Source organism: Paroedura picta, chromosome 9 (genome assembly GCF_049243985.1).
Source record: "Paroedura picta isolate Pp20150507F chromosome 9, Ppicta_v3.0, whole genome shotgun sequence".
Classification (NCBI taxonomy): Eukaryota; Metazoa; Chordata; class Lepidosauria; order Squamata; family Gekkonidae; genus Paroedura; species Paroedura picta.
Genome location: NC_135377.1, coordinates 47,847,809 through 47,862,152, shown reverse-complemented (window position 1 = coordinate 47,862,152; position 14,344 = coordinate 47,847,809). Strand labels below are relative to the sequence as shown.

General features: G+C 42.1%; 1 protein-coding gene across 37 annotated transcripts in view; it reads left to right on the top strand.

Annotated features, from left to right (window-relative positions):
* The window catches only part of EPB41L3 (erythrocyte membrane protein band 4.1 like 3), a 163,166-nt gene that overhangs the window by 140,590 nt on the left and 8,232 nt on the right, over positions 1-14,344 (top strand). For 9 of the 37 annotated variants that reach the window (XM_077352716.1, XM_077352717.1, XM_077352730.1 and 6 more), the window contains 8 exons: positions 2,614-2,649; positions 2,799-2,864; positions 3,527-3,718; positions 5,024-5,098; positions 7,072-7,254; positions 8,277-8,399; positions 10,759-11,148; positions 12,118-12,249. In XM_077352716.1, coding sequence (XP_077208831.1) covers positions 2,614-2,649; positions 2,799-2,864; positions 3,527-3,718; positions 5,024-5,098; positions 7,072-7,254; positions 8,277-8,399; positions 10,759-11,148; positions 12,118-12,249 — 1,197 coding nt within the window. Of the gene's footprint in view, positions 1-2,613; positions 2,650-2,798; positions 2,865-3,526; positions 3,719-5,023; positions 5,099-7,071; positions 7,795-8,276; positions 8,400-10,758; positions 11,149-12,117; positions 12,250-14,344 lie in introns of all 37 variants that reach the window. The other 28 variants (XM_077352701.1, XM_077352703.1, XM_077352698.1 and 25 more) reach the window with 16 other exon arrangements.

Genomic DNA, 14,344 nt, shown 5'->3' with positions numbered 1-14,344 from the left:
ATTTAGAGCAACCTTTACAATATATGGAGGACTGGGGATGGGCACCAACTGGGAAAATGTAATTCAGTTTATGATCAAGAGGTTTGTTTATGAACTGAACCAATTCATGGTTCATGGCCTTCAAAAAGCCCATCAGAAAGCCCCCAAAAAACAACAACTGAGCAACAGGAAGCAGCTTACTCCCTGACATTCAGCTGTTTTGGGCTATCTTGTACAGTCCCTTTAAACTTTAAACAATTTTCCCAAAGTGCTTGCTACAAGTGATGACTGCAAAACTATGTAATCCGCCAAATCTTGAATATTTTGAAAATTTTAAAAACTGTATTGTCCATGATAAGTATGTATTTTATATTCTGGTTTTAGAACACTGTTATATAATGTACATCCTAATAACACAATTAGGATAGACAAGCTACATGGGGCAGCATTTTATACTGGGATAACCTCTATCACGCCTTCTATTAGTGAACACCTGACCATCCAGGGCCAGAGATGATCAGCAGTTTTTCCTTTAGTGAATGACAACATTGATCTATGTAGAAAAAACAGAGAGCTTGCCCCATTTGGGTGGGGGCTAAACTAGGATTTGGGGCAGTATCAAATGGAGTATTGTGTCCAGATCACGGGAGGTGATGGTACCACTTTACTCTGCTCTGGTTTGGCCTCACTTGGAGTACTGTGTTCAGTTTTGGGCACCACAATTGAAGAAGGATGTAAACAAACTGGAGCATGTCATGAGGAGGTGGTAAGGGGTTTGGAGACCAAGATGTATGAGGAAATGTTGGGGGAGCTAGGTATGTTTAGCCTGGAGAGGAGATGACTGAGAGTGGATCTGATAGCCATCTTCAAGTATTTAAAAGGCTGCCATATAGAGGATGGAGCAGACTTGTTCTCTCTTGCCCCAGAGGGATGGACCAGAACTAATGGGATGAAATTAATTCAAAAGCAATTCAGTCTAAACATCCTGAAGAAGTTTCTAACAGAGCAGTTTATCAGTAGAACAGGCTTCCTCTGGAGGTGGTGGGTTCTCCATCTTTGGACATTTTTAAACAGAGGCTGGATAGTCATCTGACGGAGAGGCTGATTCTGTGAAGGTTCAAGGAGTTGGCAGGCTACAGTGGATGAGCGATAGGGTTGTGAGTGTCCTGCATAGTGCAGGGGGTGGGACTAGATGACGCAGGAGGTCCTTTCAACTCTATTATTCTGTGATTATATCCCATATCCTGATAATCCAGTATCCCATCCCATAAGAATCAAGGCTGTGTATCAGCACAGCCCATTGGATTCTCTATCTAGGGAGACATACAGACATCGTTAAATATTGCATGATAGCAATCATTTATAGTTTGTCTAGTATGCTCAAAGAAGTCAAGTTTCAAATGACTAGTATAATACAATATCCGAAGAACCTCCTGTGGTGCAGAGTGGTAAACAGCAGAAATGCTGTCTCAAGTGATGTCCATAAGATTGGGAGTTCGATCCCAGCAGCTGGTTCAAGGTTGACTCAGCCTTCCATACTTCCAAGATTGGTAAAGTGAGTACCCAGCTTGCTGGGGGGGGTAAACGGTAATGACTGGGGAAGGCACTGGCAAGGCCACCCTGTATTGAGTCTGCCATGAAAACGCTGGAGGGTGTCACCCCAAGGTGATGCCCTCTGCTTAATATATATTCAGCAGTTAGTCATTTAAAATAATTTGAAAAAAAAATGAATAAAAGCAATGAATTGTCAAAAAAAAAGTTTCAACACTGATGGCCAGATAATACTTGACCTGCGAGATAAGTAATCCTGATATTTTTATTTTTTAATTGAAAGAAAACAAGAAGGCTCCAAATTTGATTGGCACTGTTTTTCAGATATAATTGACTGCTTCTCTCCTAAGCTTCTATTGTTTTTCCCCCTACAAAGTTAATAGCAGTTTCAAGGACCAGATATTTTCTAAAATATAGCCTCTTTTTAAAATTAATTAAATAAGCATGATAGATTTATTTGCTTTATTTATATTCTGCCTCTCACCCTCTCCTCCATTTTATTCTCACAACAGGTAGGTTAGGCTAAGAATGTATGAGCAGCCCAAGCTCATCCAGCATGCTTTCATGGCTTGAGGGGGGATTTGAACCTGGATCTTCCAGATCCCGGTCTAACACTTTAACCAATATACCACACTGGCAAAAGAAAATATTTATTCTCCATCTCTGAACATCTTCCAATACAGTATAAAGTGTAACATGAGTATATTTATATTATTTTATTTAATATTCTCATTTGTCTGGGTCATACTGATATTTTTAAGCACAAAACTCCAAAAAGATTACTTAACTAAATGGCTGGAGTATATTCAAAGCCAGTTTCATTGTTCCAGTCTTATCTCCATGAACTTACACAGTGCCCTGAAGCAAGCTGCTCTCAGCCCAAAGATCCCCCTCACCTGAAATATGGCCATAGTAATTCTGACCTCCAGGACTGGTGGAAGGATTACTGTGGAAAACTATTGTGGGAAGAATATAATTTGATATACTTGTATTATTTATAATGCATGCATTGTGTATATTGTTTTATTTTGTTATAACCTTTTGATTTATTATCATACTTTCACATCTTTCCTATGCTAACAGTCAGACCAAGAAGAAGATGGTGATCTCAAGGCGCAGGTGGGTGTGTATGTTTGTGGAGGCAGGGCTAACTATTGGTGCCTGCAGAGGTTTCTCAGTGTGACATTTGCCAATGTTGCCTACTACTCCATTCTTGTATCCTTTGATATTGTCACCCTTACGTTTCCCTTTCTCTCTCACTTTTTCAGAGTAGTCTGATTAAGCGCATAAAGGGTGAAAATGTGTATGTCAAACATAGTAATCTTATGTTAGAGGTTGGTATTGGTATATACCAGTGCATGTACTGTACATGTGTTTTGATATAGTGGTTAAGCTGTGAATCTACACTATGATGCATGATGTATTCTCACTTGCTAATTAATTAAACAGCTATTTCTCTTCTGAAGCCTTTCTATTCCACTCTCTTTTAGGACTCTCTGTGTGTATGCCTAGATTTTTGTAAAGTATTTTGTAGGTAGAATCTAGAATGTATGTGGAATCTGACAGTCCTTTAGAACATTTGATGCTCACAGAAATGAGGACCACTTTACACACTGCATTTTTTAAAAGTGTTCCCGTAAAATGTTTTATATATAAAAGCAAAAAATGTAATTTGTTAATGCAATAAATGAGTTTGAAAATGCATATATTATACAGGTATAATCATCAGGAAACTGGATAGTTTCCTCATAAGAGTACATTCAGTGGTGAACACTGGTTTTCTACCATGTTGTGTGAAGCGGGCCTAAGAGTGTCTCTGTAAGCTATCTTTCAAAAATACCACAGTTTCACAAGTGTGTTGTGTTAGTGCTGTGAGACCTAATCCCTCCAGGCCTTTCCCCCTGTTTATGCTGACTAATTTACATAGTTTGATCCTCCCCTCCCCCTTTTTTTCAGTTTCATAACCTAAGCTACAAAATGTGCCATTTCCCTCCAGGAATTAGATAAAAACCAAGAAGACCTGATGAAACATCAGACAAATATAAGCGAGCTGAAACGGACGTTCTTGGAAACCTCCACGGATATCTCAGGGACCAATGAATGGGAGAAGAGACTTTCTACATCACCAGTCCGGCTTGCTGCGAGACAAGAGGAAGCTCCTATGATTGAACCACTTGTGCCTGAAGAAGTGAGTGACTGTGAATGCCACACTAAGCAGTTACCCTCTTCTAGGCCCATTGTCTTCAATAAAGGGTGTAATTCAGTTTAGGATGACACTGTGTCTTCTGGATTTTTAGCTTCAGTGCCCCAACAAATTTTAACAAGTGTTAATGAATCCTCATCCTTGTGTGAAACATTAGGCCAGGCTTTCTCAACCAGAGTTTCATGACAGCATTTAATGGGTGGTAGTTTTTTTTTTTTTTAATTTGGGTAATATATGGTCTTGTCAACCCAACCATCCCTTCCCAAAATGGCCAATGATGGGCTTGGAGGGGATGGGAAGGGAAGGGAAGGGGCCCCGGCCATACAAATCCTTGCTGGCCAAGGCTTGTTGCATATGGTAGTGATTGAAGTTCAGAGAGATAAGAGCTGTCATTTAACTTAAGGGGTGGCAGGGAATGGAGCAGCATAGGCCTGCCCCAACCCTGTTTCTGGAGTGGTGGAAGGGCAACAGAGCATAGGCCTGCTCTGGCCCTGTTACTGCAGGCTCCTTTTGGTGAAGAAGACTAAGCTGGTAGCCAGCCCATAGTACAGGTATGATTCTGTTCACAAATCATCTAAAGTATTTCTATGCTGTCACTTCCTGTGATATGAGAGTAGCCTGGTGGTGTCACACCCGGTAGGAGTATCGATGATGTCACCTCTAGTGACATGTGACCTCCTAGGCTATGCCAGGAAAGTGTGGCCTGCTGACATCACTTCCAGGATTTCTTAAAGCCAGGGTTTCTCAAAGCCTGAACTCTAAAAAGGTTGAGAAAAGCTGCATTAGACTGTTAGAAAAGATAGGGTGGAAAATAGGATATGACAAATCTTTGAAAGAGATAGTAAGTCAGAATAGATAACTAAAGAAATAAGTGCTGTACTACAGTGTACATATGAGACACAACTGGGTACAGAGCAGTCAGTAGGAGGTTCATTGTCATGATACGTGTACATTCCCACGTGCTTATTATGCATGTACAAGCCTGACATGGTGAGGATTTTTTGAAGCTCAAAATACCTAGAGGCACTCTGCCTCCCCTCCCGCACACTGTATCACACCATTTCCAGTGGGATATAGTGGGGATGGAGCACCCTTACTTCAGTTCTCTCTCTTCCACTGCTGAAAGACAGTTGGTCACAGAAGCGCCATTCTTTTCACACTGATAAACCTACCTCATCAACCTATTCCCAAATATTGGAAACATACGGGGATGGGGTAGATTTCTGCTTGTTAAATTACACAAATATATATATATATATATATATGTCCCTGCTTCCTCTTATTTACTAGACCAAAGAAGAAAGAGAAAAATCTGAAAAATGTATATTTTTGCAGAAGGAAAGCACTACATACCTTGATTCTCAGGTAAAAATATGCTCAGATCCTTGATTTAAAAGTAATTTTGTGGCACTAGCTCATTAGAGAACAGGAATAATGGGAAAAGGTCTCTACAAGGTCTCTTCAAGACTTACCCCCTAGAGCCTCAGTAGGTAGAACTTTAATGTGATGTCTGTGTGTGCAAGCATTTAGAAGAAGAGTTGGTTCTTATATGCTGCTTTTCTCTACCACAAGGAGTCTCAAATTGGCTTAAAGTCGCCTTCCCTTTCCTCTCTCCACAACAGACACCCTGTAAGGTGGGTGAGGCTGAGAGAGCCCTGATATTCCTGCTTGGTCAGAACAGTGCTATCAGTGCTGTGGTGAGCCCAAGGTCACCCAGCTGGCTGCATGTGGAGAAGCGAGGAATCAAACCTGGCTTGCCAGATTAGAAGTCCGTGCTTCTAACAACTACACCAAGCTGGTTAGGATACTAGATATCCCTTGAGAACAATAAACTAAGTAATATAATGCTGAAAATTATATACACACATTAAAGCAAATAGCAGGTTTCCCAGTACAGCCATATACCTTAGAACAGCAGTCCCCAACCTTTTTGTGGTTGAGGACCGCCTCCAGGGGTGGGGGAGAACCGGTGGCCCAGGCTGCACGCATGCGCGGCAGCTGTGTGCAAACGCACATGCACAGAGTTGCCGCACATATGCGTTTGCGCGAGCAGGGGGCATAAACATGCATGCATGGCAGCTCCGCACATGCATGTTTTCGTCTGCCTGCATGCCAGTGGCCACACCTGCCTCTTCCCCCCCTCTCGCAGCGAGAAGCTAGCCGGGCCGCAAGCGAAGCAGCCACTTCAGCGACCGCTTTGCTCGCGGCCTGGCGAGCTTCTTGCTGCGGGGGGGGGGAGAGGCAGGTGCGGCCGGCGGCGGCCCGGTACCGAGCTGCAGACCGGGGGTTAACAACCCCTGCCTTAGAAAGTCTTATCTAATGTGTCATATATTTCTAATACTAGTGTGTAAAAATATGCTTGCATTGGGCACATGTCAATTGTTATGCCTATGATCTTTCACCATTAAGGCACACACAGTATATAACTTATGCAAAAGGGACCTCTTTCTTTCCCTACCCTTTCTGGCATGTACACAACTGCTTAGTAAGGTATTATGTTGGACTGTTACTGGGAATAGAAATCTGTGTCCACTGTCGTTATTTCTAGAATCTGCACTGAGTGGTAGGGAGGAACTGGGTACTGATGTTAGAAATGTTTCCAGTAACAGGCTGTTATGATGCCTGCATGTCTGCCCATCTTTGTGTGCTAGGATAGGGAGAGAAATATTACACTCATGGGGAAGGGTCATTTTATATATGAATATAGATATGTGAAGGTCAGCTTTTGATCTCCCTGATTATTATCGCAAATTGAATTCTTACAAAGCTCTTCATGAAGCTGCAAAAGGAATATTTAATTGGCAGTAGGATTACTTCTCATCAGACTCAGGCAGAAAATTGTACTGTCCTTTCATAAATGGGCACAGAGTATGCATTTTAACTAAAATCATATCTCTTTCTCTCTCTGAAATATAAGAATTTGCAGTATTTGCAATATTTACAAAACATTTATTTATAAGCAAAAATGATTAATATGATTGTAAGTATGCTTAGCATTGAATCTTTCGATTATTATGTACCAGATGGCTAATTGTAAATTAAGTTGTATCATAAAATTGGTATAAATATGCAATATTTCCAGAAGCCAGTGGTATGTTGAGAAAATTATTAAAACAAAGTGATTTTATTCAGTTATCATTTATTTTAGATTTTAGTTTCTACAAATGTCAGTGTTTAAGTGGTCTGTAGGCTTTTATGGCCTATACAAGATTAGAATTCACAAAACTTGTATTCTCAGCATGGTACCATAAATGTCCTAATAGGTATTATATTTCACTTTCCTAATGCAGAAATAAACAATTAGCTGTTCTAATTGAGCTTTTATATTTCAAATATAGGGCACTGAGGATTGGGTTATTGTAGACAAAGTACCCACTGAGGTAGTTGATGGTGAATCGAAAACCATTGTGACATACAAAGTAATGACTGTGAGCAGTAAAACTGGTGACATTCCAGCCAAGCTTTTAAAAACCACTGCCACTGATATACAGACCTTTGAGGACTTGGAAGGAGAATTGCAGGTGAAAGATGAGAATAAGCAGAAAATGTACACTGTAGGAAAATCGTATGATACCGTTTCTGGGAAAATTGTTACCATGACCACTAAAGTAAAAGAGGGAGAAAAAAGTGTGCCATCGTCACTTGAAGCATTACAAAAAATGGAAAGGCCAGTGCTAGAATCTGTGAAAATCATTCCTGTAGTAGCAGAGTATGAAATTCTAGAACCGATCACAGATGAAAACGGCAGAAGGTTATCTGATGCAAAAAGAAGGGTATCGGAATCACTGACTCCCATTAAAGAGGCAGATTCCCGACTGCAGAGTCCAGAAGATGAAAGTTTGAAGAAAACCCAGAAAATGGATCAGGATTTGCACCTGCATGACACATTGGGAAGCGTGCCGATGACCCGAGCTGAAAAACTGCTTGACAGTGAAAGACTAAAAGGAGAGGCGTTTGGTCGGAAAGATAAGAGTTTAACAGATTGGAAATATTCCAGAGAGCCACCCTTTACCATTGCTACTGCTCACTATGTTACTGAATCTTCAGCATCAAGAGTAGTGGTAACATGCAACTTTGCCACAGTTTAAAGATAAAAGCATGACTTCGATAGGCAATATGCTCACTACCCTGCCTTTTGGTCCTTTTGCTGCTTGGCTTTATGTTGACAACAGCCAACCTAGCTTCTTATTATTTCCTCATGGTTTGTCAATTAACACAATACAAAGCAGGCATTTTCAGGCTTTTAAACTTTTAAAAATCAGTATTACTAAAATAGAATATCTTGCTATGGCTTCTTTTGAAGGGGGGGAGGAAATGCTTCACAAGACCAGCAAAATCCTAGTGCTAACTACTTTGCTTTTTAGATTACTGCTTATAGTCGTTACAGATTTGTGCTCATTTATTTTCCCATTATTTTCCTCTCTATACCCTTGCCACCCTTTCTCCTCTCCCTCATCGTTGTGTCTACTTTTGCTTGTTAATGTAACCTGTGTCTGTCTGCTTCATTTTCTGTGTGTGACTCTACATTTCTCTGTCTGTTTAGACAAAACAGCTCTCCAGTGAAAAAACTTTGGATGGTTCAGATATCTTCACTTTAATAGAATCTGCAAGAAAACCAACTGAGTTCATAGGAGGGGTTACATCTACTTCACATAGCTGGGCTCAGGTCGCCATTTGATTCCATCTTTAGATTTTAATATGGGTCTGTGCTCTTGGGAGAAGGGGAATGTTCCTTATATTTTGCACCTAAAAGTGTGACCTCACAATGTGCTCAAGTTTCCTCATGTTGGGAAGGCCTTCTCTCCTCTTACATTTGAACCACATACAAAAACCATGGAGAAAAAATTGTCTTTGTTCTTTAACCATTATGCTTGAGGTCCCAGAATGACAGGACAGAATGCTATGTCCTCTTCTGACTGTAAATACTAAAGCATATATACTACTAAGCCCTGACCTGGATAGCTTAGGCTAGGCCAGTGTTGTCAATACAGGGACAGCAAAGGGGAGTTATTTAACTGATTTCTCAACTCCAGGAAGAATAAATTGCATAGCTCCTTTCTTAACCAGGAGTTACTGGAGTCTAATGACTTCACAAGGGCCCATTATGGATGGGCCATAAGGCCCACACTGGCGGCAGCAGCGCTTTGGTTAAAATCATCGAGAACGCACGCTGCCGACGAGCATCATGGGTAAGCTGGGGCTGCGGTGGCCCGGCACTGTGCATAATCGGCAGCGCTGGGCTTGTCGGGCTGCCCAGCCTCGACCTGCGGTGACACCGCTCGCCCCTGCAGGCTCTGTGGCGGCACAGAGCTGGCAGGGGTGACCCGCCTCCCCTGCCCCCCCGGCCCCTCCCCACCTCCCCCGCCCGCGCCGCTGCACTTACCTCAGCTGGGCCTCCTAGCCCCGGCATAAAGCGCGCGCGCACACTACACCAGGGCAACCCAGCATGCCCCGCTCCCGCGCGGAATATGTCACCGTGCATAAAGGGCCTAAGTGAAGGAAGATCTTCTGGAAATTCATTCTCAAGCTCCCCCCCCCCTCCTGTTCATGTTTCTAAATCAGCTTCCCAAAGTCATTGGTGTTTTTGAACCCTCCTTTGAGCAGCCACCTCCATCTGTCTGTGGAGTCTTGTATGGCTTTACCTCAGATGGGATCCACACCCCTGGTTCTGCTGTTCCAGCAGTCTTTAACAACATTGTGTGTGTGCAGCTGAGATAGGGCATTCCTCCTAGGTTTCTTAATTTTGCTCAGTAATTCTCAGATCTCAAAGTGCTTCAGAACACTTTATGTAGATGCCCCAATAGCAGATCTAATCCAATCATACAGGAAGAATCATATATTTTGCAAAGGCCTATGTGACGAGAATTGACTTGATTTAAAAAAAAAACTCGACATTTTTTCAGCACTAAGAGCATCTACAGCTGGCTCTGTGTGCTAGTGCCATATATCTGGGCTAATGATCTTCATTGGGTAACAGTGTTCCACAAGAGTTGAAGGGCAAGCTGAAGAAAAATTTCCTTGGCAGCAGCTTGCACTAAATGTACACAGCCTTGGATATCATCTATCTATCAGCAAGATCCACGGTGTCAAAATGTTGCTGCTTGTTTTGCAGTTTGGAAATGGACCCAGCATTGCAGTCTGGCTTCTAGATCCTGTCGATAGAAGTCTTGCATGACACCATGAGTACAGCAATAGCATCCAGTCCTCTCAGTGTTGAAGGCAAAGGTAGTTTGAACTAGCCATTGAACTTAAGTTCATGGTTAGCTTCTAGTCTGCCCAGCAGACACTTTGTGGCTCACTCTTGAAAAAAATTCAGTGGCTCACAGAACCCTCCTCTGCCCTCAAGAGAGTAGCTGTTCATGCAGCAAACAGGGCTCTTCCATCCATTTATGAGACAGTCAAGAAGCACAGCTATTCACTTGTCACCACTGCAGTGTGTTGTTAAAAAAATCCTCCCAGACAGCTTTTGGTTAAAAGGTTTTGCAAAACATATGTGCTGTTTGAACTATATTCATACTCTGGGAATGAAATTCTTTGCTACATCCCAGAATTCAAACTGCCCCACCCCTGACTTGCTGTAAAAAGTAAAATTTGTTCACTTAACATGAATTTCCATTTTCTCCAGCTCCAGAGTAGTCCAGTCTTCCCACCTTCCCCCACCCATTAAAGCCATGCAGTCCTTCTGAGAGCCTCTACCAGTCCTTGAATACTTATGTCTTATGAGACGTAAGTCTTTACAAGGCTTTATAAGTTTCCCCCACCCCCACTTCTTTTCTGTTTTTGCTGTCCCAGTAGATGCTGGAGTACATTTTCTTAGGGGTTTCTCAAGGTTTAAAGTATATAGCAGAGGCTTTTTCTAGGCCTGAGAACATTGTGGGACGCCCCTCTCATTGGGGTCATCAAAGCCTAGCCAGCCCTGCCTGCAACAGTGGGCATCACTTTCCCAAGAGGATCGATTGCCCTGTCCTGAAAACCACCAAGAATGAAACCTAACAGTAAGTGAATATCCCCCTTTTCCTCTGCAGAGAACACAAGCAAAGACTGATCAGGAAGCACATTCTGGTGAAAAGAAGACAGAGGAGCTGCAGGAACAGGAGACGGTGATGAAGGTTGTGCAGGAAACTGTATTGGTCGAGGAGAGAGATGTGATAAATGTGCATGCAAGTGGGGATGCTTCTAATTTGGCTGCCGTTCAGCTGGATGCTGCAGCACAGGCAATGTCTCATGTGGCATCGGGCACCCAAGGGAAGGAGGGCTGTGCTGTGACTGAGGGGGCTAAAGAGGAAAAAGGGCAGGAGACTGAGCAAGCTGTAACCAAACAGGAAGAAACTACCGCTGTTTCTCATGATCAAGAGGAGGAGCAGAGTGCAACAGCCCTAGTTTTGGATGCTCTGGAAAGAGAACCTCTTTTTGAGGTAATTAATAATTTCTAATTAGTCAATTTTACAAAAAGCATAAATAGATGCATTTTTAAATATTTAATTCATTAATGAAGTGTTAAGAACATGTTAGACTATTGTTGCTGTTTAGTGAGCAGTTTGGTTCTCCTCTTAGGATAGGGCTGTTTCCCAGTAATTGTTTCTTCCATGGATGGCTTTTACAAAGAAAAGCTTAGAGTATAAAATTGATTGTACTATAAAATTTGAAAGTTGTACATGTATTTATTTCTCTGCATATTCATGAAGTGAAATACATGTGACAACATATACACTACATAGAAGCTGTTTTCCTACAAAGATATTTATGGGAGCTTTGTAGGAAACATCACATTTGAAAAGTTTGTATTTCATCTCTTGCATGGCAATCTTGACGCTTGCTGCTGGTTTGTTTTGTTTTGTTTAATTTTGAATTCAGACAAGACACATCTTGTAGTCTGGCAAAAGGAATGTGTGCTGCTGAGCATCAGTGCCTAACCGTGCTAAGCATCCTGACAAATCTTACCAGGAACACAACTTCTGTTCAGCAGAAATATTAACATCTGTTGATCATCTTTATTGAGGCAATAAATTTCCCCCCTGCACTTCTCATACCTACAGAGTTCCAGATGATTAACAGAAATTCTGTCCTCTAATTGCTATTTATATGACTTAACCTGCTTTTTATCATATTGAAGGAAAATAAGCTTATGAGCAATTACAAAACAAAATTAAGCTAAAAATTACATGGTTCACTCCTCTTTAAAAATTTTTCTACATTAAATACAGTCCTGGTTTAGATATATTGCTGTAAAGTGCTGGTGATGCGTATTTGATTGTCTTACAGTGGAAATGTTTGTTCTCAATATATACAGTAACAGAATAGATTCATATTCTGTTTTATTCCTCAATTATTTTACAGATCTATAACTTTGATATACCCTGAAATTACCCTTTTTTCATTAACAGTCACCAATTGTGAAGACTGAAACAATCAGTTTTGGAAGTGTTTCTTCAGCTGGAGAGAAAACTGAAGTTTCTATCAAGGAAGTGCCCATTGTTCATACTGAAACAAAAACAATTACATATGAGTCATCTGAGGTAAGAAATACTATAGTCTGTTGGACCTAACAGAATACAGACAGGGCTAAGGGGGCCTAATAGAGGCTTAAATAGCAGCCCTATATTAAGTAGCAGTCAGAAAATTACAAAGTGTTTTACTTGGGAAATGACAAACAGAAGTAGTAGTTTCTCTAATAGTGAGGCAGGATGTAGCACAGGCAGTTGGGCTATAATTACTAACAACCAAATAATATCAATAAGACCTCATGGAAAGCCGATCAATATAACCGTCATTCAAATTTATGCCTCAATTACAGATGCTGATGAGGAAGAAATGTAAAGATTTCATGCAAGTGTCTAGAAAGAAATTGATTGCATACCTAAACAAGATGTGCTGATAATTATAGGTGACTAGAGGGCAAGAAGAAGAATAACCAGAATCGAGTATTGTTGGAAGATTTGGGGTGGGAAGATGAAATAAAACAGGAAGGACAACAATTTGTTAATTGCAAACACATTTAAGGCAAACAAACAGATGATTGTATATGTGGAAATGACCAGTAGGGGTTGTGGGTTTTGCTAAACCAAGTTTAGTAGTATTTGGGGGATATTAAGTTGATTACATATTTTCTGATCTGATTGGCTACCAGTATACCTGAGCCTGAATAAAAGCTGATATTCAGCTATATCCATCAGTTCCCATCACCCCAGCTGATCCTCTCAGGTTTGCATGCTGCAGCAAGAGACATCCCCACCACATGCAGATCCTAGGGACAGCTTCTGCTGCAGTGCAGTTAAACTATGCCACAGAACAAGCCCTCCGAGCCAGGTTGGCATACGGCACACTGGACCCTCAGGACGTTAATGACTTACTCCTGCATTCATGGATATCTGCTGCAAGATATTCTTATATGTATATGTGGATGCAGTTTTAACCCTGGTATACTGGTAAGGAGGTTTCTCTTGGACTGTTTATGCACTGGGAACTTCACTTCCCCAGATCCCATGCAGGAGCACAAATAATGGGCGGATCAGGTGCACCAGGCCAAATGCTCCCCCATGTGGGTGCAGGAAGAGGTGGGGCAACTTGCCACGACTAAAACTCCAGCCTGCAGCCTGACATGAAACCTCCAGTGCATAAACGGTCTTGGTGAGGCTTTATTGCAAGTCATATTCAAGTATCTGTTGCACGTGATGAATGCCTTTTTCTTGTCTAAAGTTCCACCTCATTGCCATATGTTGTTACCAGAGGGAGTGGATGGAGGTTCAATTTCTCCCACCATTTATTTATCTAAAATATTTCTTAAGGGGTTTGTCTACCTCATTATCCTCCAATTCCCCAATGGTCTCTTTCTCTTGCTTTGAGACAATTGATGTGTAAGCCATTTGAACTCCTTGCAATGTTTGTCGACTGAACTCTTGATCCAAGTCAGTTTTCTAGTGGCTGTTATATCAACTTTCACTGTTATATCAAGTAGGTGAGCTAGCAGCTCTTCAAGTGGATTCCCCATTTGTTAAGTGTTTTCCTGACAGGGTTATTCTATGACCCAGCCTTAAGTACCTTCCAAAAGTTGTTTCTAAGTTTCACTTATTGCAGGTTTTATTTTGCCAGTATTCTTCCCCACACCAGGTTCCGAAAGTGAGCATATGTTATACTCTGCAGAGCAGTGGTCCCCAACCTTTTTATCACAGGGGACCAGTCAGCACTTGACAATTTTACTGAAGCCCGTGGGGGGGGGGCAATCTTTTGCTGAGGAACGTCGCCGCCACTGCCTAAGCCTCTGCTCCACTTGCTTTCCCGCCAGCACCCCTGACTTTCTGCCGCCCGCTGGGGGGGGGCACTGCCAGCAGCAGCTGCGCAGTACCACATCAAGGGGGAGCCACAGCCATGGTGGCCACCAGAGAGCACCAAAGGGTGAGCCAGCAGCAGAGTGGCAGGGTACCCCTTGAGGCAGCAGTCGGGGAGGAGGCCTGGTACTGACTGATCCACGGACCAGTACCGGTCCCTGGACCGGGGGTTGGGGACCACTGCTGTAGAGGTTAGTAGGACCATTTTATTTTACTTGAAAAGAACCAGGGAATTCTGTAGGGACAGAGCACTGTTTATGTGCTTTGCTGGTCCCAATAAAGGAAA